The following is a 23,712-nucleotide window of genomic DNA, read 5'->3' on the forward strand; positions in this document are numbered from 1 at the left end:
AGACCTGATGTGTATCTTTGCAGATTCACGGCACAGGTTTACTCAGTTAAGCCTCTCAGCTTTTGCCTATTAACCTTCTTAGGATGTCTAAGAACTTAGTACATTTAAAATAATAATAAATGAGCGATAGTCTCCAGTATCTGACTATCTTTTACAGTTTTAAATGTACTACTTAAAGTTCCTAAGATGGTTAATAGGCAAAAGCTGAGTGTAACTGTGTGTAAACCTGTGCCGTAAATCTATGAAGATACACATCAGGGCTACATAAGAGAAGGGGTGCTATGCTTTTAAAGAAAAATAAATATATGAAGATGTACATTTTTAATACACAATGTCTCCTCTTGTACATATTACCCCTTCCCTGTACACAATGCCTCCTCCACGCATTGCCCTCTCCATGTACACACTGGCTTCCAACCCCTCTCCCTCTACACCATTGCCTTCTTGCACTTGCCAACTGTCCCCAAAAATATGGCTGAGTTGTTAATTACTGCTCAGCCTGGCAAGACCAAGAGTTAAAGCTGATGCTGTCAGCTGCACACTGAAGAAACCTGCATTCCAAAAGGAAGCTGCGAGTCCATCTCTCTGCTCACATTCCTGATCCCAGACTCCTCTTCTGACCTGTCGGCTCCCTGGAGTACACAGCAAGGGCGGCAGAGCAGTAGCAATGATACCCAGTCCCATAAGAAGCCCTGATCGACTGCAGAGCGCTAGTGCTGATTGGAGACTTCCAGAAAGACAGACATGTGCTACTTACCCGAGGCAATAAGAGCGGTACTGATCTGACTTTCTGTCACACAGTGGTTGCAAGTTCAGTGCAGAAGCACTAGTATTAGACCTACAGTGGCCGCCCGGGCTGGGTCGCAGGCGAGACCCCTGATGCTACGCCAATGGTGAATGGGCGAACAAAAGCACAGACACCAGGACGCAATTTCTTTTCATCATGGCAACCTGGTGCCTGGGATTTGTTGAGCCCTGCCTTCACTGCGAATATTCAGTCCACATATCCTAAAAAGATAATCAATTGTCATCTTCTGCTTTAGCTGAGATCACGTGACACAGTACAGCAGAGAACAGGGTATGTTTTTGGGTTCCATTTTTATCCTTTCAGGGTATACTTTTTCATGCCATCCTGGGCACACTCTTCCTCTGCTTGGAGCTCCAGCCTCTTGGCAGTCCCTTGATGTCATTATGTATAATTCATGACTAATAACCCTGCTTTGTACATGGAGGAGGCTGAAGTGTGATTGTGGCCGAGAGTGCCTTAGGTGGCAGCGTTGGACAGGTCGGACGGATAAAGGCATCCTACAGGAGCAAGTAAAAAAGGTATGGATTTCTACTTATTCCGGCACCCGTAGACTTAATGAGCAGTTGACCCTTGCTGTACAGCAAGTCCCACTGGATTGCTACATATTGCCCTGTTCCTGGAGTTCAGCTATAAATGACCAGTCCAATGCAAGTAGCATGTCTGTAAAATACCATTCACTTATAGATGCTCCAACTTGCATATTAAAGGACAGTTGCCAGAAATCCCTTGCAGTAAACCTGAATTGTATTACACAATAGTACACAATAGAAAGTGGACTTGGATGTGCGTGTTAATAGAGGAGTGCTGTGAAGTGAAAATAATCTGTCACTATGAGCATGCTCAAAATGAGGAGATCTAGTTGCATTAGCTATGGCTGTTTGCCAAAAATTGGCTTTTCCATGGCATTCAGTAAAAAGTCTTTTGTTTATGGCCGGCTTTAGCAGTGTGTGAAGAATTTGTTCACACAGTAACACTTTCATCCCCATGACCTGTAGGTCTTATAAACTCCAGAAATGTTGTTATATAAAAGCAAGGATGGCTTTCTACATGAGTTGATGTTTAGCTTTATTCTGCTGTGTTTTATATCGGAAATGCAGGAGATGTCGTTATATGAAAAATGCACCCCATGGATATTTTTACTTTTTTCAACATATCTGAACAAGCAAAAATCGGATCTTGATTCAAATAGTACTACATATAAAGGTGATATACATGAACCAATGCCAAAAACTGACAGTGTATTTTCATGAACTAAATTGACAAAAATGCAGGGTTTTCATATGGAAAAAGTAACTACACCCCTAAATTTACCGCAACTTCAAATTCATGAAATTAGAATCTGGTGTTCAAGCTTACATGCCATTGGTTAGATCCTTCTTTGGGAGTATGCAGATGGAACCAGTTTTATTTAAATCTCAGACTTCTAGGGTCTGGTGTTTTCTTTGCTATTGACGTGTAGTGTCATCATGGCAAGATCAATAGAACTCTTTAAGGCCTTCCAAAAATTGTGGATGACCAGGAGTCTGGCAAGGGGGTATTTATTTTAAAGGATAAGTTCACCTTTCATAACATGTTACACCCTGAATACGGGTGTAAGATAATGCTCTAGCAACGACCCCCCCCCACGCCCAAACCCCAGTTGTGACAGCAAGCGGGGGATCTTCCTCCCCCACACACTGACACAATTTTAAAAAAAAGTGTCTGCCCGGGGCTCCGGCTACGTCATTCTATCACAGAGTTCTGTGAATGTGAAAACTACAAGTAACAGCGTTTGTGGCTGTAATCTTGTAGTTCACTATGAACTACCATGGCGCTGTTTTGAGTGCTCTGGTAGTCCATCGATTCTTCCTGTCAGTGTGAAACTGCCTGCACGTACAAAAGCTTACACTGACTGTTGTCCTACTGTCTGTAGGAGCCCTGCATGGCACCTGTGATCTGCTGATTGCGGGTGCAATGCTTTCCAGGCTCCTACAAAAAAATAGTAAATGTAAAGTTATCTACCTGCAAAAAAATTTTTATTATTTTCTTTTAAAAAGTGAACTTGTCCTTTTTAAAACATTCAACTGTAAGGAAAATGATCTACAAGTATAGATTGCAAACCACTACTAATTTGTCCGAGACTGGCTGGTCCAGCAATTTCCCAAGGGCTGACTGTTTGATGCTAAACAAAGTAATTGTAATTGCTATATATTATAGGAGCTTCAGGTGTCTCACAAAAAAAAAAAAAACCCTACATAAGACAAACAAAGGAATCAAAACCGTATATTCAAAAAAGACTTTGGCCAACAACCCAAAAATAAGTGCTTAAAACTCCCTGTTGTTTTAAAACAAATTAAAAGAAGAAATAACCTTTAGGCCATATAATACTGGATTTGTAGAATAACTGCCTAATAATAAAGTGGTACAAACAGCAGAAAATAATGAATAAATAGCAGGCACAGCCCCATTCATAGGAGAAAACCCCAACCAGGACAATATCCAAATGAGACTTTATTGATTTTGAGACATACTACCATAGCTATCCATGGTTTGGTATCAATAAACCTTGGTGGACAAGGGTAAAGATGTTTTCTTTATCGTACATCATGGGACACAGAGCACCATAGTAATCACTATGTGGGTATATAGGCACCTTCAGGTGATGGACACTGGTATACCTAATACAGGAAGTTCACTCCCTATATAACCCCTCCTCCTTCCAGGAGTTTTTTTCGCCAGTGTCGAAGGTGTTGGTCACGAGTGAAGATATGCTCTGAAGAGCTCAACTTGAGGGATCGCTCAACTGGAGGGATCCCTCCTGGATTTTAACAGCCTCCATAGACCGGGCCCATCTACAGTGCCACTGAGGCCAAGGTGGATGGTACCTGGGCCTCGTATACGAAGCACAAGGTTTTGAATGTAACACCTCTCTTTGCAGGGCTGGACCTCAGGACCCAGGACTTTTTGGTCATGCTACATTACCTAAAGTTTTTCCTTAGGGGTGCTATACAGGTCCAAGGGAGTGGAAACCCTATAATAGGGACCCAGTCCTTGAAGGTTTGCTAATGCAGCCTGCCGTGATGGGTGAAGTTTGGATCCGTCTGTTACAGCAGTATCCTGCAGCGAGGATAAGGTAAGGGAAGAAGCCTAGGAACTGTAAAAAGTCAACCTATGTTTTTTTTTTTTTTTCTCTTCCATGAAGTAAAATGTTGTCATGCCTAAAGTCTCTACTACAGGGAGTAAATGCATACCTTTTTAGTACGTTGCTTCTCAGTCAGCTCAGAGTCCCAACACGTGTGTGGTCTCGGCAAGCCAGGGGGATTCCTCATCCAGAAAATGGCATGTGGTTTTTTTTTTTTTTTCCCCTGGGGGAAGGGAGGGATAACAGTAGCTCGGGGGGTGCAGCAGCAGCTTTCATAGGTTTATTTCTTTATTCCCCACAGAAGTTTTTTCAAACTTCCTGCCTCAGCCCTCCCTCTCCTCCCCTCTCGCTCTGACAAGGAGCGTGTTGAATGCCGTCCGCGCGCGCGGACTATGGCTAGTGTTAACGGGGGGTGGGGGGGTTTACGTAGGGGACGTGGCTTAGGCGCTGTGTGCGGGTCACACACAGGAGCACACAGTGCAGGCATTGGGGACAACAGAGATGCTTCACAGCTATACAGCTGGAGTCTGACACACAGGACACAAGAGTGCTGTGGGCACGTAAGGTTGCACAGGCATTTCCAGTACAGGAAATAACATTTACATACAGCACTAAAGCTGAACTTTTTTAGCGGCATTTTCTTTTGCTAGGCTACTTAGCAAGTTGTGCATTTTTTCTTGGTGCCTCTGCTTTTTGTGCTCAGCACTATGGCTCCCAAAAAAGACATCATTCCACACTGTTATCCTCTCCGGAGATACAATTGGTGGTGCAGCTGCTTCTCACATTTCAGCCCCTGTATACATGACTGAAGATGCATTTTCCTTCGCCCTGCAGGGCCTAGAAGGAAGATTAGCGACTTTAATCGCATCCCTATCCAAAAGGATAGGAAGCATGTTAGATCCCCCTCCCCCACCTCAGACCCCTTACCAAGGGAACAGTGGGTAGAGGATGACGTGTTACCCTCAGGCGATCAGGAGGAAAGACAAACCGATTACTCCTCTGCGGAGGAAACAACGGTAGACGAACCTTTTTCAGCCTCGCAATCGGAGAGATTGTACCAGCAATCTCTTACGGAGATGGTTCATGCCTCTTTCAAGCTACCCCTAACAGTCAGCTGAAAGTTCTGTGTCTTCTTTAGGTTCCTTAAAATCTTCACAGCCTTTTCCTGTACATGCATTACTTGAAAAGCTTATTTATGCTGAATGGGATAACCCGGATAAGCATTTTCTCCCTCAAAGAGATTTACAGCACTCTATCCCATGGAGGAGAAATTCACCAAAAAATGGAATGTACCAGCAGTTGATGCTGTGATTTCCAGTGTGAATAATAGCCTAACTTGCCAGTAGACAATGCACAAATGCTTAAAGATCCAACAGATAAAAGGTTGGAATTCCTGTTTAAAATTCTCCTTTTTCATTGGCAGGGGCCGTTACTCAGCCTGCAGTCGATGCAATAGGCATCTGTCAGTCCCTAAAGGACCAGTTTAGACAGGCTCTTAAGAAGGTCCCTGCACAACGGGCCCGCGATTTGCCAAACTTCTAAGGGTGCTATGTTTTGCCATGGAAGACTGTATTCACCAGGTGTCCCGCCTTGCACTTGTGCTAGTACATGTGTGTAGGACCCTGTGGTTAAAAAATTGGTCAGCCAAAGCACCTTGCAAAAGGCTTCTGACTAGTTTCCCTTTTTCACGTGGCCCAGAAGGTCATGGTTTGCAGAAATCGTAAAGATGGCAGTGGAGGATGCATGGTCCCTTCCACTACGGCCAGACCTACTCTCACAGGGCCAGATATTCCAGCCTACCTTACGAACGCTAAATGTAATGGCTTGGCTATTGAAACCCACATTGTGAAGAAACGTGGGCTTTCCAGGTCAGTTATCTCTACCTTGATTAATGCAAGGAAGCCAGCTTCCAAGACTATATATTATAGCGTCTGGAGGGCTTAGGTTTCCTGGTGTGAATCCAAGGGTTGGCACCCTTGGAGATCTATCATAGGCAGAATTCTTGCCTTTCTACAAATTAGGAGTAGAGATGTAGTTGGCCTTGAGTACTATTAAGAGCCAAGTCTCAGCCTTATCGGTCTTATTTCAAAGACCGCCTGCTACACATTCTTTAGTCCGGGGTTTTATGCAAGGGGGTGATGCGGATTAATCCACCAGTTAAATCACCTTTTGAGCCCTTGAAACTTGAACTTAGTTCTGTCAGTGTTACAAAAACAGCCATTTGAACTGATACAGCATATTCCCTTAGTCCTTCGGACAAGGAAGCTGGTGTTCTTGGTTGCTAAATCCTCAGCAAGGAGGATTTCGGAATTGGCTGCTCTTTCTTGTAAAGAGCCATACTTGATTATTCATGAGGACAGAGTGGTGTTACGCCCTCGTCCAGGTTTTTTGCCTGAACCAAGATATTGTCCTGCCATAGTTTTTTCCGAAACCATGTTCCAGGGAAGAGAAGTCACTACATTGTCTTGATGTAGTGATGAGAGCAGTCAAAGTCTATTTAAAGATGACTGCTCAGATTCGGAAGACTGATGTCTTATTTGTTCTGCCTGAAGGTCCTAAAGAAAGGACAGGCAGCATCGAAATCCACTGTCACCAAGTGGATTCGGCAGGTTATAAGACTTATGATTCAAGGGGTAAGATTCAACCTTTTCAAGTCGAAGTGCACTCTACCAGGGCGGTTAGTGCTTCTTGGGCAGTGCGTCACCAGGCCTCCATGGCTCAGATCGCAACCTGGTCTTTAGTACATACATTCACAAAGTTTTATCAGGTGAATGTGAGGAGGCATGAGGATATCGCCTTTGGGCGCAGTGTACTGCAGGCAGCAGTATAAGTCCTCAAGTCTAGGGGTGCCCTACGGGTTGTCTCTCCCTCCCCTCAAATAGCATTGCTATGGGACATCCCACATAGTGATTACTATGGTGCTCTGTGTCTCATGATGTACGATAAAAAAAATAGGATTTTTATAACACCTTACCTGTAAAATCCTTGGAGTACATCATGGGACACAATGGTCCCTTCCCTCTCTTTGGTGTTTAGGTATATTGCTTTGCTACAAAAACTGAGGTATTCCTGGAAGGAGGAGAGGTTATATAGGGAGTGAACTTCCTGCATTGGGTATACCAGTGTCCATCACCTGAAGGTGCCTATATACCCACATAGTGATTACTATGGTGCTCTGTGTCCCATGATGTACTCCAAGAAAAGGATATATAAGGCTGTTATAAGAGTCCTATTTTTCTTTCATATACACAGTTGGGAATGCTATTAGTACATCTTGGTTTTGGGGTGTAGGGGGCCTTTAAAATCATGTGAGCAAACAACTTTTTTTTTTTTTTTTTAAGCATTCGTATTGTGGTGTTGGGAATTTTATTCACGTGGGTTGGTGTAAACCTGAATATGTGAGTTGCATTGTATTTTGATGTATATTCCCACTATTCAATTTTTGTTTTTGTTTGCTCAGAAGACCTTTGACAGTGAGTAGTAATAGCTAGAAACAAAAACTGTGCTGTAATCGGCTTGAGCACTAATAAGAGCTGCTGGCAAATGTAATTTATTGTGTGCCTTGTATTAGGAAATATCTAGTGCAGGAAGCTTAAAACTTCTCCAATCCCTTTTAGACCATGAAACATAATTTTGAACTTACAGTATATAGTTCTTTTATGTAGAAAGCCCCCTCCCCCACCCCAAAATACAGAAAAGCTACATGGAGACATTTGAAGGGAGCAGCCAATATGTTGCACTTACAGTAGACATGGGTGTCCGCTCCCCTGGACAGAAAATGCTCTGGCTGCTTGTCATATACATTTTTCTTTGTGATCCAGCCAGGGAAAGGTTATTTCAAATAACCAGGAAATGTGTAAAAAGCATTCTGGCGTTCCATTCTAACAAGTATGGCCAAATGCCAAAAGTTTATTTGTTAAACCTAAGTTGTTTTTTTTTCCAAAAATCAGCACAAGGGACAGAACTTGCATTCAATAAGAAGCTGCCAGCTTCGTAGTTGAAATCTTTCATCTTCTGTACCCCCACAGTAGTTATCTTCCAGTGCTTTGGGGGTTAATACAGTCCCCTGGATCTGGACCTATCATAAGCACTTTTCTCACTATGCTTCACTATGGTTTTCTCACTATGCTTTCCATTTCTTCCCCCCTTCTGCATTCATAGAAGCTGTACAATAGCTTCCATCAATGAAAAGTGCTTTATGAATGGAGGATGATCTAATGAATAAAGGTCCACCTCCTTCATTCATTGGGTGTGTTTCATTGATTATGATATGGTTCTGGTGGGCATGAAGTATTTGTGTTTAGGAACTACGCAGAGCAGAAAAACGGCCCTTTATTCTTAGTTTCAGATCTGTAGCTCATAACTGGAAAAATTTTAAAGGTTTTTGAACATTGTTATTGCCAAAGTCCTACTTGAGTTAAAGCAGAACTATACTCCTTTCTTGTTCATACATCACGGGACACAGAGGCTTGGTAATTACTTAGCGGGTTAGATAGTACCTTCAGGTGATTGGACACTGGTAACCCTAATTACAAGGTGAGTTCCTCCCCTATATAACCCCTCCCATATGGAGAGTACCTCAGTTTTTTTTCACCAGCGTCTAAGGTGGTTGGTCACATTGAAGATGTGCTAAGACGAAAGCTCTGTTTGATGGTCTCTGCGAGGACCTAGGAGCTATACAACCTGATCCATACCTCAGGCCAATACTAAAACGCCTAAGATGGATGGTGCCCGGGCCTCGTGATAAGCAGAAACGAGGTTTTGCCTGTAATGTCTCTCCTTGGAGGTCTGGGCTCTGGGATCCAGGCTTTGGTGTACTAATATAACAGTGGCACGAAAAGTTTCTGGCAGAGTCTTCTACAGGTCCAGGGAAGAGGTTCCTGTGAGTAGGAACCCAGAACCCTGAAGGTTGGCACAACGCTACCCGCCGTGATGGGTGACGGCTGGAATCTGTCTGTTCTCAGCAGTTCCTGCGGCGGAGATAAGGTAAGTTTACACAATATGGATTATCTTCTGTGAGTAGTTTGTATGTCTTACCTGGTTTCCACCACTACAGGGAGTAAGAGACCTGGTGTATACTTACATGCCTTCCAGGACACATGCTCAGTGAAGCTATTCTGTGAAGCCGCTCACCTCCTCCGCTGCTGGCTCTGCCACATAAACTGAAAGGGGGGGTCCCACGCAGTCCTCAGGGGGTCTCCTTTCTCGCCCCGTCCGCCGCCATGATGGTCCTACACGTGCGCGCTTTTACGGCCGGGTCGGCGGGGAAGGTGGGGGGATGTGGTTGCGGTGCCGTGCACGGCGGCGCAAAGCGCCTGTTTTTTTTTTTTTTTTTAAAGCCCAAGGCGCCAGAGCTCCTGTAAGCGGTGGGACACAGAGCTGTGGGCAGTAAGCATCTCAATGGATCAGATCCTGGCAAACCTAAGACACCTACTCGGCATCAGGTTGTGCAGTTTTTAGCTAATTGTAAGACTATATAACACAACAGTGATTGCACTTTACAATAGTACCTCTGCTTTGTAGCTTAGGACTATGTCTCCTCGTAAGAGGGCTTCAGAGGGAGGTAAAAGAGGCACCAAAAAATCACCTCCTACATCTAGGGGTTCTGGACATGCCTGCAGGATACCCCCCCCCCTGCAAGACTGGAGACAGCCTGACAGGATGAGTCTCTACCCCTGTTAGGTTTTGCAGCCTCTCCCAATGTTTCAGTCCCTGTTTATGTCACAGAAGATGCTTTGAAAGCTGCATTGGATGGTTTAGAAGGAAGGTTTGCTACCCTTTGTCACAGCTTCCTTAAAAAATTCCCTCTGCTTTGGGTTCCCTATCAGAAGAGCATTCTGATAATGAGGAAATATCCCTATCTGAGGATAGTGTTTAGGCGCAGTCGGACGAATTGGGGAAGAGGAGAATCTCTCTTCTACCTCCCAGGCCCTCAAAGTGCAGGTGCAATACTATACTGAATTGGTGTGTTCCACATACAGATTGCCCTCTGCTGAGGCTGTCCTATCCCCTGTTTCCTCCCTGGGGTCCTGGAAATCCCTCCACGTACGCCTTCCCAACTCATCCTTTACTGGATAAATTGTTTGAGGACTGGGGTCACCTAGATAATTTATTTTCTCCTCCTAAAAGGTTTTCTATGCTTTATCTGGTGGAGGAAAGTTTCACCAAGAAATGGGAGTCCCAGCCATAGATGTGGCTGTTTCTTGTGTAAATAAGAGCCTGACCTGTCCTGTGGACAATGCTCAAGGGTTTAAGAATCCAACTGACAAAAAAGCTGGAAACTTTATTTAAAGCCTCTTTCTCTGTGGCGGGAGCTGTGGTCCAGCCTATGGTCGCAGCAATTGCCATGTGCCAGTTCCTCAAGGAACAAATGAAGCAGGTGCTTAGCCTCCTTTCCACTGAGGAGGCCGAGGTTTATGCAGACCTTCCTAAAGCCTTGTGCTTTATGGTTGAAGCCATTATGGATTCTGCTCAGCAAGCATCTCGCCTCACTCTCCTGCTGGTACACATGTGCAGGTCTCTTTGGCTTAAACATTGGGCAGCTGAGGCTTAATGCAAAAAATATTTAACTGGGTTCCGATTACCGGGGGTGAAACCACGTTGTTACCGGTCAAAAGGAAGAGTAGACGTTCTCTGTCCCCAGCCCCTGGAGCCTCATCCTCCAGGCAGTGGCGACGGCCTCCCCAATCAAATACTAGGGGAAAGGTCCAAAGTCAAGCCCAAGGGCAAAAGAAACCTTGGGGTCCAAGATCTGGTAAACAGAACCCCGAAGCCTCCCAATGAAGGGTCGCCCCCACTCGACCGAGTGGGGGGGGGAGGCTCCTGCAGTTTGCAGGCGCCTGGCGGGAAGAGATTCAGGAGAGATGGGTAGCCTCCACGGTGTCTCTGGGCTACAAGCTAGAGTTCCAGGAGCGTCTGCCATCTCGTTTTCTAAGGTCAAGAGTCTCCAGGGATCCAGGGAAAAAAGGCCCTTCTGGCCTTAGAACGTCTGTTATCCCAAGGGGTAATTTATAGAGGTGGCCCCGGAAGAGCAATGCTCGGGGTTCTACTCAAACCTCTTTACGGTTCCAAAACCGGAGATGTCAGACCTATTTTGGATCTAAAAGACCTGAATCAATTTCTAGACATTCGTCCTTTCCGCATGGAGACTTTCCGCTCAGTAGTCTCCACCTTCAGGGGGGAGAATTCCTGGCATCAATAGACATCAAAGATACATATCTGCATGTGCCAATATTTCCCGCTCACCAAAGTTTCCTAAGATTTGCGGTGGATCGGTGCCACTTTCAATTTGTGGCCCTTCCTTTTTGGCCTTGCTACTGCTCCTCGAGTGTTCACAAAAGTTCTAGCCCCGCCCCTGGCAAATCTAAGGGCACAGGGCATAACTGTGACAGCTTATCTGGATGATTTGCTACTCATAGAACAGTCCATAACATGCCTAAGCCACAATGTGCTCTGCACAGTAAAGTACTTAAGAGTACCTAGGCTGAGTCCTCAATCTAGAGAAATCCTCCTTGCAGCCCCTAAAAAGGCTGGAGTATTTGGGCATGGTCATAGACCTAGTCCAAGCAGAGTGTTCTTAACCAGATCAAAAGCCAGGGCCATAAAAGATTTGGTCCGGGTAGTCTCAGCAAGGAGAAATCCCTCCATCCGACTATGTATGAGACTATTGGGGAAAATGGTCGCCTCTTTCGAGGCTGTCCCTTATGCCCAGTTTCACTCGAGGCCTTTACAAAGCAGCATCCTCTCTGCCTGGACCAAGAGGGTTCAAGCCTTGGATCTTTCAATATGCCTATTCCCAGGGGTGCGCCAGAGCCTCAATTGGTGGTTACTGACCAAGAATCTTCTAAAAGGAAAGTCCTTTGTCCCAGTTACTTGGGAACTCGTAACCACAGATGCCAGCCTAATAGGCTGGGGAGCAGTTCTGGAAGAAGCTTCCACCCAGGGAAGATGGTCCAGAGCCGAAAGGCTCTTGCCCATCAACATTCTGGAAATTCGGGCAATTCATCTAGCCCTCAAGGTCTGGACTTTCAGACTACAGGGTCATCCTGTCCGGATACAGTCTGACAATGCCACGGCTGTGGCTTATATCAATCACCAAGGAGGCACCAGGAGCCTGGATGCCCAAAAGGAGGTGAATCACATTTTTTTTTTCTGGGCAGAAAGGCATATTCCTTGCCTGTCTGCGGTCTTTATTCCAGGGGTAGAAAATTAGCAGGCAGATTTTCTAAGCCGCTAGCAGCTGTGTCCAGGAGAATGGTCTCTACACCCTGACATATTTCAGACCATATTTCAAAATTGGTGTACCCCAGATGTAGACCTGTTTGCGTCCAGTTTCAACAAAAGATTGGACAGCTTTGTGTCAAGAACAAAGGATCTGCTAGCACAAGGGTCAGATGCCTTAACGATTCCATGGGATCGGTACTCTCTGATCTATGCCTTTCCTCCAAATCCGCTTCTTCTGCGGTTCCTTCGGAGGGTCAAAAGGGAAGTAAAGTTGGTCATTCTGGTGGCCACGACTTGGCATTATCAAGGTCCAGATCTCGGCCTTATCAGTATTCTTTCAAAGGCCACTTGCCTCACATTCCCTGCTCCGGGTCTTTGTTCAGGGGGCACTGGGCTTGAATCCACCAGTCAAACCTCCTTGTGTGCCCAAGAGATCTGAATTTGGTTTTGTCCATTTTGCAAGAACAACCCTTTGAACCATTGCACCATGCTTCTTTAGTTCTTCTGACAAAGAAAAAGGTTCTTTTTGGTAGCCATTTCCTCTCGGCTATCCAAATTAGCAGCTTTTTCTTATAAAGAGCCATATTTAATTATTCACAAAGACTGGGTGGTGTTGCGTCCTCACCCGACTTTTTTACCTAAGGTGGTTTCGGGATTCCATCTGAATCAAGATGTGGTCCTACCGTCCTTTTTTCCAGATCCGCAGTCCGCGGAAGAGGTGTTACACTCTCTAGATGTAAGAGCAGTCAGTATCTATCTGCAGACAACCGCTCATATACGAAAGACTGATTGTCTGTCTGTTTATTCTGCCAGAAGGCCCCAGAAAGGGCCAGGCAGCGTCGAAATCTACCATTTCCAGATGGATTCGGCAAGTTATTATTCAGGCCTATGGTATAAAGAAGAAGATTCCTCCTTTTCAGGTTAAGGCACACTCAACTAGAGTGAAAAGTGCTTCATGGGCAGTGCATCACCAGGCCTCCATGGCTCAGATCTGCAAGGCTGCAACTTGGTCTTCAGTCCATACATTCACTAGATTGTATCAGGTGGATGTGAGAGGGCATGAGGATGCCACCTTTGGGTGCAGTGTGCTGCAGGCAGCAGTATAGATCCTCTTGTCCATTGGCGGTCAATGTATTTTCAGATCTGTGTCTCCCTCCCCTCAATTTCGGCATTGCTTTAGGACATCCCACTAAGTAATTACCAAGCCTCTGTGTTCTGTGATGTATGAACAAGAAAATAGGATTTTTAAATGCAGCTTACCTGTAAAATCCTTTTCTTGGGAATACATCACTGGACACAGAGCTCCCGCCCCTCTTCGGGATTATGCGTTAAGGGAATTTATTGCTTTGCTACAAAACTGAGGTACTCTCCATATGGGAGGGGATAGATAGGGGAAGAACTCGCCTTGTAATTAGGGTTACCAGTGTCCAATCACCTGAAGGTACTATTTAACCCACTAAGTAATTACCAAGCCTCTGTGTCCCGTGATGTATTCTCAAGAAAAGGATTTTATAGGTAAGCTGTATTTAAAAATCCTATTTTTCTCTCCAGTGCTGCAGTGTCCCATAGCTCCCTTACTAGCCACTGACCTCTTCAGGTGGTTGTCTTCTGGTTACAGATCTTTTGTTTTCAATGGCTGGGCCTAGATCGTGTCACTCCTGCGCATGCACAGGAGTGTGCTTATCTTGGCATTGCTGAAATTATACACTGAAAAGTGCATGTAGGCTGGAAAGAAGCTATAATTCAGGTTTTATTGGTGTGGGGGATAGAACAATTACCATATTCGGTGCCTCCTGGATAATATCTTGCCTATATATTGTACAGCTGCTAAGCACCCCTATTCTTTTTGGACAGTAGTAAACAATGTTATTAATAATCCAATGCTGCTTTGTAAAGTGCAAACAATACAAGTGAAATTATATTAATATTGTGCAATAAACCATAAATAAATATTGTGCAGTGTTGCCATACAATAAAGCACTGAAATAATTGTGCAATATCCAAAGCGAATAAATCAACTATAAGCAAATGTGTCCAATTGCAATGTGAATCGGTGCATATAATTCAGTTCAATATTGTCCATATCCATCAAAGTCTTTAAAGTGCATTTATGATCAACAAATGTGCATACACTGCTTGCAGTGCTGACCTAAAGTGCTCCTTCACTCTTTCAGCCATAAATTTCTTGTAACTGCCTCCACCTTCCACCCTTAGTGAGCGCCACTTACCAGATTTGATGTGACCCCTTATAGTATGAGATGGTCAGTATGCGCTTAGGGGCTGTCTGCTTTTCCTGCTTGCTGCCTCCTCTGCTTCAGTAGTGTATTACATTAGTGTATTACCATTAGGTTTTATTTAAAACCTCAGTACCTCAAGGTATATGCAATTCCACTGGGTACACCATAAACAAATCAAAAAAATGTTGGCGGTGAGGGGAAGTGGCGTAGAGGGAGGGGCTACAGTCTTGGCAGAATTGCTCTGCAATTTGAAATCACCGGCAGAATTCTGCCTATGTTTCCAAAATGCCTAAGGCTGCTTTCACACTGAGGCGCTTTACAGACGCTATTGCGCTAAAAATAGCGCCCGTAAAGAGCCTCTCCTCCCACTCCAGTGTGAAAGCCCGAGTACTTTAAGACTGGAGCGGTGCTCTGGCAGGACGGTAAAAAAAAGTTGTGTAAGCCGTATCTTTGCAGCGCTGTAGGAGCGATGTATACACCGCTCCTAAATCGCCCCTGCACATTTTATATCAATGAGCAGCGCTGTTGCAGCGCCGCTTTGCGGGCAGTTTTAACCCTTTTTTGGCCGCTAGCGGGTGTTAAAAGCCTCCGCCAAAACTATGGTAAAGTGGCGACACCCCCAGCGCCCCAGTCTGAAAGTAGCCTGGTAGTACGGAGCCGGAGTGTAGCTGAAATTAAAAACTGCACAAAAAACATAAGTTGCAGTTGGTAAGATTTGTCTCTCATTTTGCTGATTTTTCTGTTTTAAATTTCAGCCACTCTTTTATGCTTGAGGCTCCGTTTACATCTTGGCGTTCTGAAATGGCGGAAAATTGCAGGATGCCCACGCGTTCACTGTTACTTCCAATGGAACTCCAATCGTGACGCGATTTTTGCAGAGATTCGTCGGGCGGCAAAATGACGCAAATAGAATTGTGGGACGCCTGTCGCCCATAAGGAGTACAAGAGGTGTCGCCCCGCGAATCGTGACAAAATTGTGCCGTGATTGGGGTGACGCGATTCAGAACGCCAAGATATGAACGGAGCCTTAAATTGGTGTAAGCTATAGACTATCAAAATTTGATTTGATAAGCTCTTGGGTAATGTGATGAATTTTATATAATGTCCTTCGGTCAGTTATAACAGGTATTCAGGATTTCAACTTTCAAGTGGGTTAGATGCTTACAAACGAAAAAACACACTTTACTATTTTCATTAAAGCAAGTGTCCATGTGTCCTGGACAATATCTTCAGGGATTTAAAATCCATACAGCAGTCTTTTAATGGGGGGCTGTGATGCATAACTGGTAACATAAGTGGTTCCATCGAAGTGATTTTAATTGCTATTTTCTTTTTGCTTTGACACAGAGGAAGAGCTCCGGAAGCTACGGGAAGAGACTAATGTTGAAACAATGAAGCAGGAGCTGGAAAAAGAAAGGATAAAGAGGCTAGAGCTGGAACAAAAAGTGAATGATTTGGCCAAGGCAAGGTAACAATATGCCATTTGTTTCGTGTTGATTTTCTGTGTCCTCCTGACTTGGCATGGACATTTCCCTCCTTCCACACCTCACTGATTTTCTGGATCCAGGAGTTGCCCTTTCACTTGGGTTTATGGACTATTTATTCTCTTTATACCTCATCTGTATTCTGAGGCTTAGGACTGCACTTTCAGTGGTTGCATTGACAGTTCCTCCTACCACACCTGCCTTTTTTAAAAATTTTTATGACCAATGGCTACAGAGATAATGTAGATTAATACTCCAGTTAATACCCTGACATGCGTTGAGAGCTTGTGTTTGCTAGTTTACGCTGGGTATACACTAGTAGAATTTCATTCAAATTTTTTGTTGGAAGAATGTTCATTCATTGTGCTAATCATTAGTGGGGTCAAATTGACATTAGTTTTCGACTTCAGTGATGGGAAAATTCAAAGGAATGGAATTTTTTTTTTTTTTTCCCTCAAATGTACACTTTTCTAACAGAAGCCACCAGCAGTCACAGCCAGCTTCGCAAACTAAACATGCAGTACCTGGGCCCAAAGACAGACGAGTAGCTGGCTCAGGCGAGGACTGCACTGGATCCCTGGACAGGAAAGTATCCGATTTATTAAAAGTCAGCAGCTACAGTATTTGTAGCTGCTGACTTTAAATTATTTGTTTTCAGGGTGAAGAACCTCTTTAAAGATGGTAAATAGGAGATAATGCGGCTCTCCCTTTCAATTTATCTGTGAGATATGTGACTCTATCTAATGTGTAAGCTCAATAAAAATGTGAATATGTGACCAAAATGAGTACAAAATGGAGTACAAAAATGAATAAAAAAAAAAAACACTACAAATATTCTAAATATATAATCAGCATTTTAAATCACCATTAGAGTAATATAAACAAAGTCAATAGAAAGACTGTTATAAAGCTCCTATTTGAAAAAAAATCCCAGAATGCAATTTCCTCTTGGACGACTCCTCCATTCCGTGTGCAAATGAGATGATGTGACCCCATTGTCATGTACAAAGTGCTCCCACCACCTTCAATCCAATGCTCTCACCTTATAGAGTGGACTTAAACATATGTTAGGTCAAATACGCTTGGACCCTCCAGTGGTATGTATGGATATATTATTCCTTCAATGCTGTTATCCTTTATGGTGGGTACTTCCCTCTGTGGTGTCTTTAAGGGACCCTCCATCTCCTCTCCTTGGCTCCCAGACACTCAAACACAGGTTGGTATCCATAGTGTAGCATGTATAATCAGCCAACTTTTATTAAGACATGCACTTACATTAACAACCAAGTATATGTGCCCTAAACTTTACAATACAGCCGCAAATAGGTACTCGGTGTCGTCTGCATCACCTGGCTCCTCCCATGCATTACGTCACCAACCTCGTGACTTCCTCAGGGAAGGTGAGCGTGGTGAAAATGCTTCCAAATACAATAGCAATAGTGAACAATAGCGGAGGCCATTTTGTCGTGGTCCGCTATAGAGAAACATTGCAGCGGTCCTTTTCCCTTAGATTCACATAGGGATGCATAAGGCAGCCATTTTGCTGACGCCCGATAATAACACACATTCATCAGCCATATTGCTCTAGTCCCCTTTTTATACTGTGGATGTTGTAAATACACATTTCCATGTTACCACAGTGTTAAAGGGTTATATACCCCAACCCCTGAGATTGATGGGTATATAGGAAGACTCCTAAGAAGGCTCCATGGTGGCTATTAACCGATCGGCTGTAACCCATTATAATTATCTGCGCTTTCAGATAAAATAGAAATTACTTAGTTATACATTTAATTCATATTTTTAACAGATTAATATGCATAAAAGATGAAATTAAATTAAAGGAGGGCATTGCGGGAAAATAACGCTACTGGTAAATAAGGGGAATTATTAGGGAAAATAGTGTGTGTATGTGTTAGGTACCTGGTAGTAGAGCCTGACTTGTAGGAGAAGACCTCTCATACAACGCTGGTTCAGGAGCCACTGGAGTGGGGACAGTGGTCTCCTGAGCACAGTGGGGTAGGAGTGCCTGTTGAAGTAGAGTCTCTGATGCTGGAGCAGGGTGGAGATCCCTCCAGGGATGGCTGGACTGCAGGTAAGGTGGTAACTGGGAGCAGCAGGCTGGAACACTGGAGATGCAGCTGGAGCTGAAGGTGCAACAGCAAGGAGCAAACAGCAGGCACAAGCAAGGTCAGACAGTCCGGGTCAGCAGGTAAGTGAGACAGGCAATAACGGCAGGCAGAGTCGGTAGGCAGGCAGAGGTCGGCAACGGTATTTGGCAGAAGCAGCAGAATAGTCAGGCAGGCCGGGTCGGATTGGAGCGGGATGGATGGTCAGACAAGCCGGGTCAAATCAGGTAACGATCAATCAGGTGCAGGTTAACGGAATCACAGAGCTGAGACGAAGCAGCAACGCACCCATGCAACAGGGGAACAGAAGTTTGTTGCACTGTTTGAACAGGGGCGCGTCGGCGCATGCAAACGCCCAGGTCTGGTGCTGGTAGATCCCTGACATTGCCCCCCCCCCCCCCCCCCCAAAGGGCAGCCTCCGGATGCCCATAAGCCTTCTTTTCTCAGGATGGGTAGAGAAATAGGCGCAAACTGTCTGGTTCCCACGAGTTACTTTCTGGGCCGTAACCTTTCCATTTAATTAGGAATTGGTTTTGTCCTTGTCTTCTTCTACAGTCAAGAATAGCCTCAACCTCAAATTCTTCACTGCCATCAATTAAGATAGGTTCAGGGGGTCTAGTTCCTCTACCAGGGAAGGGATCAGATACAGCAGGTTTAAGCAGAGATACATGAAATACCGGGTGAATCTTGAGGGAATCAGGCAAAGACAGTTCATAAGATACCTCATTAATTCTCCTCTTAACCGGAAAAGGTCCCATAAATCTAGGTGCCAACTTCTTAGAAGGACATGCTAACTTGATATTGTTGGTAGAATGCCATACCTGATCACCGAGCTGTAACTTCAACTCCCCTCTTCTTTTTCGATCAAAGACTCTCTTGCTGTCTGCCTGGGCCTTGGACACTGCTTCTTGCAACATCTGATTGTTGTGACTGAGGAAATCCACTGTACTCTGCACTGCCGGAACTGAAGACTCTGGAAGGAAATTGGGTAGAAAGGTTAAATGGAAGCCATAATTAGCGAAAAAAGGGGATTGCCCGGTGGCTGAATGTTTGGCGTTGTTGTAAGCAAATTCTGCTAGAGGCAGCAGGGATACCCAATCGTCTTGTGTGAAGGATGTAAAGCATCTGATGTACTGTTCAAGGGTCTGATTGGTCCTCTCTGTCTGCCCATTAGTTTGAGGATGATAGGCCGAGGACAAGGCCAGTTCAATTTTCAGGGTTTCACACAGGGCTCTCCAAAAACGTGAGGTGAATTGTACCCCTCTATCAGAAACTATGTTTACAGGGACTCCATGTAGTCTGATGATTTCCTTAATAAATATGCTGGCAGTTTCGATGGCAGATGGAGTTCCCTTTAAAGGAAGAAAATGGGCCATCTTGGTTAAATGGTCCACCACCACAAAGATGGCTGAACACCCCTCAGAACATGGAAGCTCCACAATAAAATCCATGGAAATCATTTTCCAGGGTCTATCAGGTACAGGCAAAGGTTTGAACAGGCCCCAAGCTCGATTTCTGGATGTCTTATTCTGGGTACAGATGGGGCAGGAGCTGACATATTTTTCGCAAAAATCTTTCAGATTGGGCCACCAGAATGTGCGTTGCACCAGTTCCAGGGTCTTGCGAACCCCAAAGTGACCTGCCAGCGGATGATCATGAAGAAGCGTCAAGCCCTTGACCCGAACCTTCTCAGGAACAAAAATTTGACTCCCCTTCCAGAACAATCCATCTCTGTTTATCAGAGTAGTCCCTGTAGGCCTAGATGACTCAGAGGATGCTTCCTTAATCTGGGAGAGTAGATCTGTTTGCAGGAGTAGAAAATTGTTTCCGGGTAAGATGGTGTCAGGAGTAGATAAGTCCTTTGGGTCGTCATGCATTCGTGACAATGCATCCGGTTTAATATTCTTTGAGCCTGGCTGGTAAGTAATGTGGAAACAAAAACGTGAGGAAAAACAGAGCCCAGTGGGCTTGCCGAGGCTTCAGTCGTTTAGCAGATCGCAAATACTCCAGGTTTTTATGGTCAGTGTAAATTAATACTGGATGCATAGCCCCCTCCAACAGGTACCTCCACTCCTCCAGTGCAGTCTTAATAGCGAGAAGTTCTCGGTCACCAACATCGTAGTTCTTCTCCGCAGGGGAGAGTTTACGGGAGAAGAACCCCACAGGATGCATTAAATCTTTGCTGCCTTTACGCTGTGAGAGTATTGCACCCACCGCTATCTTAGAAGTGTCAACTTCTAAAATGAACGGTAATGACGGTTCAGGATGACTGAGGATTGGGGCCGAGGTAAACAGTCTCTTAAGAATCTCAAAAGCATCTTGGGCTGATTGGTTCCAGGAGAAACGGGCATTCTTTTTGGTCAACTGCGTGATGGGTGCAATTATGGCTGAGAACCCCCTGATGAACTTCCTATAAAAGTTCGCAAACCCGATAAACCGCTGAATTCCCTTCTTCTCCCAGGGATACCGGCCAGTCCAGAACAGCGTATTCTTCTGCGGGTCCATTTTGATGCCAGTTGGAGAGATTATCAACCCCAGGAATTGGATGCTCTGTTGCTCGAACTCGCATTTTTCCGCCTTTGCATAAAGTCTGTGTAAGCGGAGACGACCCAACACCCTGCAAACATGTTCTCGATGCAGATCAAGAGATTCTGAGAAGATCAAGATGTCATCCAGGTATGCGATCACAAACACATCTAGAAAGTCCCTGAGAACATCGTTAATCAGGTGTTGGAAGGTCCCAGGGGCTTTGCAGAGTCCGAAAGGCATGACCAAGTATTCATAATGCCCGAATCGGGTCCGAAAGGCTGTCTTCCACTCATGCCCGGCCCGGATGCGGATCAGATTATAGGCCCCTCTTAGGTCAAGTTTAGTAAAGACGACGGCAGTCCTTAATTTCTGAAATAGTTCAGGTATCAGGGGTAGGGGATACCGATTCTTAACCGTGATTTTGTTCAATTCTCAGTAATCTATACACGGGCGGAGAGATTTGTCCTTGGTGACAAAAAATATTCCGGCACCTGCTGGGGAGGTGGAGTGGCGAATGAACCCCTTGGCCAGGTTTTCATCTATATAAGTTTTTAGCACCTCTTGTTCTTTTTCTGATAAAGTAAAGATGCGTCTGAATGGAATCTCGGATCCTGGCAGCAACTCAATGGGGCAGTCGTAGGGGCAATGAGGTGGAAGGGAGTCTGCCCCCCTCTTACTAAAAACATCGATGTATTTGTGATATTGTTTAGGTATGGCCTGGCATATTTTCTGATCGGTGTCAAGACAAAGCAGAGTGGCTGAGGGATCAGGATCTTTCATCAAACAGTGTTCTTGACAGTAGGACGACAGGAATTTTACTTCTCCAGATGCCCAGTGGATGTGTGGATTGTGGGCTTGCAGCCAGGGAATGCCCAGGATAATGGGAAACAGAGGAGAGGTGATGGCATCGAGGATCAGCAGTTCCTTATGTTAGGAGGAAGTGGTAGCAGACAAGGGCAGAGTCTCCTGAGTTACTTGTCCGGATCTAATGGGGGAACCATCAGCTAGGAAGACAGAGCGTCCATGGGTCTTTGTCCGTAAAGGGATGTTATGTTGGCTGGCAAAGGTTAAATCGATAAAACAGCTGCATGCTCCGGAGTCAATGATAGCGTTAACTGGGATTATCTCTTCTCGGAGCTGTAATGAGAGAGGAATGGCAAAGTGGGTAGAATTCGGAGACAAAGCAGAGAGACTGGTATACACAGGAGATGGGCACTTACTTATTTTGACTGGACAATTATGGGCATAGTTCCCGGTTCCACCGCAATAGAGGCACAGGTTAAGTTGGCGACGTCTAGCGCGTTCTTCAGAAGACAAGGCAGGTCGCATCAGTCCTAATTGCATGGGTTCAGAAGTGTCAGGCGTGACGTTAACTGGATTCATACCGGATGAAGGTGAGTAGCGTGCTGCAGGAACCGGAGCCCGTGCTGTCATCCAGGCCGGGCGGGTTTGTTGAGCAGAGCGTTCAGATCGACATTCTCGGAGGCGACGGCCAATCTGAATGGTCAAAGAGATCAAAGCCTCAAGAGTATCTGGTATACCCACCCGAGCAAGTTCATCTTTTAGTCCTTCAGATAGACCCATGCGGAACTGGCGGCGCAGGGCCGCATCGTTCCAGTGTGTGTCTGCGCTCCAGCGCCCGAAGTCAGTGACATAGTCCTCAGCTGGTCTGCGGCCTTGCTGGAGCGCGAACAGGGCTGACTTGGCTGTGGCAGTCTGCTGAGGGTCCTCGTAGAGTTGCGCCATGGCTTCAACAAAGGATGGTAAGGATTGGGTTAGGGCTGAGTCCCCCTCAAGTAAACGGTGAGGTTCCCCTTGTAGGAGGGAAATCACAAACCCCACCTTGGTGACTTCCAGCGAGAAGGTTCGGGGTTGTAAGGCAAAAAAGAGCTGGCAGGCATTGCGAAAGGCTGAAACTTAGCCCGGTCTCCGGAAAATCTCTCAGGGATGGGGACCCTTGGTTCAGTTGGGAGCATCACAACTGAAGGAGCTGGGGCAGGCTGTGCTGGAGCTGTGGCTGAAGAGGAGGCCATGGGGTTAGACCCCGCAAGATTCTGAACTTGTCCTTCCAGTCTGGTATAGTTGTCCTGAAGGGATTGCACTGCTTGAGTGAGGGCCGCAAGGTGTGTGCAGATTTCCTTCATCGGAGAGGTATCTCCTGCAGGCTCAGTCATGGCTGCTTCGTACTGTTAGGTACCTGTTCAGGAGCCACTGGAGTGGGGACAGTGGTCTCCTGAGCACAGTGGGGTAGGAGTGCCTGTTGAAGTAGAGTCTCTGATGCTGGAGCAGGGTGGAGATCCCTCCAGGGATGGCTGGACTGCAGGTAAGGTGGTAACTGGGAGCAGCAGGCTGGAACACTGGAGATGCAGCTGGAGCTGAAGGTGCAACAGCAAGGAGCAAACAGCAGGCACAAGCAAGGTCAGACAGTCCGGGTCAGCAGGTAAGTGAGACAGGCAATAACGGCAGGCAGAGTCGGTAGGCAGGCAGAGGTCGGCAACGGTATTTGGCAGAAGCAGCAGAATAGTCAGGCAGGCGGGATGGATGGTCAGACAAGCCGGGTCAAATCAGGTAACGATCAATCAGGTGCAGGTTAACGGAATCACAGAGCTGAGACGAAGCAGCAACGCACCCATGCAACAGGGGAACTTTTATGCGCTCCTTGGCACCAAAACGGCGCTAACGCGCGCGCACACACGCGCCGCGCTGATGCATGGTAACAGCAGAAGTTTGTTACACTGCTTGAACAGGGGCGTGCCGGCGCATAGGCGCATGCAAACGCCCAGGTCTGGTGCTGGTAGATCCCTGACAGTATGTGTGTATATATAGTGATATGCATTAAGAACTACCAGTATATGCCATCTAGGGGTAACAGAAGGAATTACTATAAATTGTTAAATCTACTACTAAAATTGTGCCATCTATTAGTAACAGAGGAAATTGATGTAAATTAAAACTCCTATTACTGATAAAACCGTTAAGGTCAAAATCTATATTCAACCCTTCGGGGGTGAGGGTTCTGAGTATGTACATCCACTTAGATTCTTTTTGGCTGTTTTGATATTTTTTTCCCTTCCAATTTTTAAAGTGCTCTACACCCCTGAAGTAAATGGTACAATAAATATTATTGTACCTATGTATTAATTTGTCTATTCCCCCGTCTATTAAAACTCTGACCACATGT

At 45.4% G+C, this 23,712-nt stretch overlaps 1 protein-coding gene across 2 annotated transcripts in view; it reads left to right on the forward strand.

Annotated features, from left to right (window-relative positions):
* Positions 1–23,712, forward strand: part of GRAMD4 (GRAM domain containing 4) — a 206,808-nt gene that overhangs the window by 71,986 nt on the left and 111,110 nt on the right. For both annotated transcript variants that reach the window (XM_073619708.1, XM_073619709.1), the window contains one exon: positions 15,737–15,857. In XM_073619708.1, the coding sequence (XP_073475809.1) occupies positions 15,737–15,857 (121 nt within the window). The remainder of the gene's footprint in view (positions 1–15,736; positions 15,858–23,712) is intronic.

The sequence above is a fragment of the Aquarana catesbeiana genome, linkage group LG03 (genome assembly GCF_042186555.1).
Source record: "Aquarana catesbeiana isolate 2022-GZ linkage group LG03, ASM4218655v1, whole genome shotgun sequence".
NCBI classification, from domain to species: Eukaryota; Metazoa; Chordata; class Amphibia; order Anura; family Ranidae; genus Aquarana; species Aquarana catesbeiana.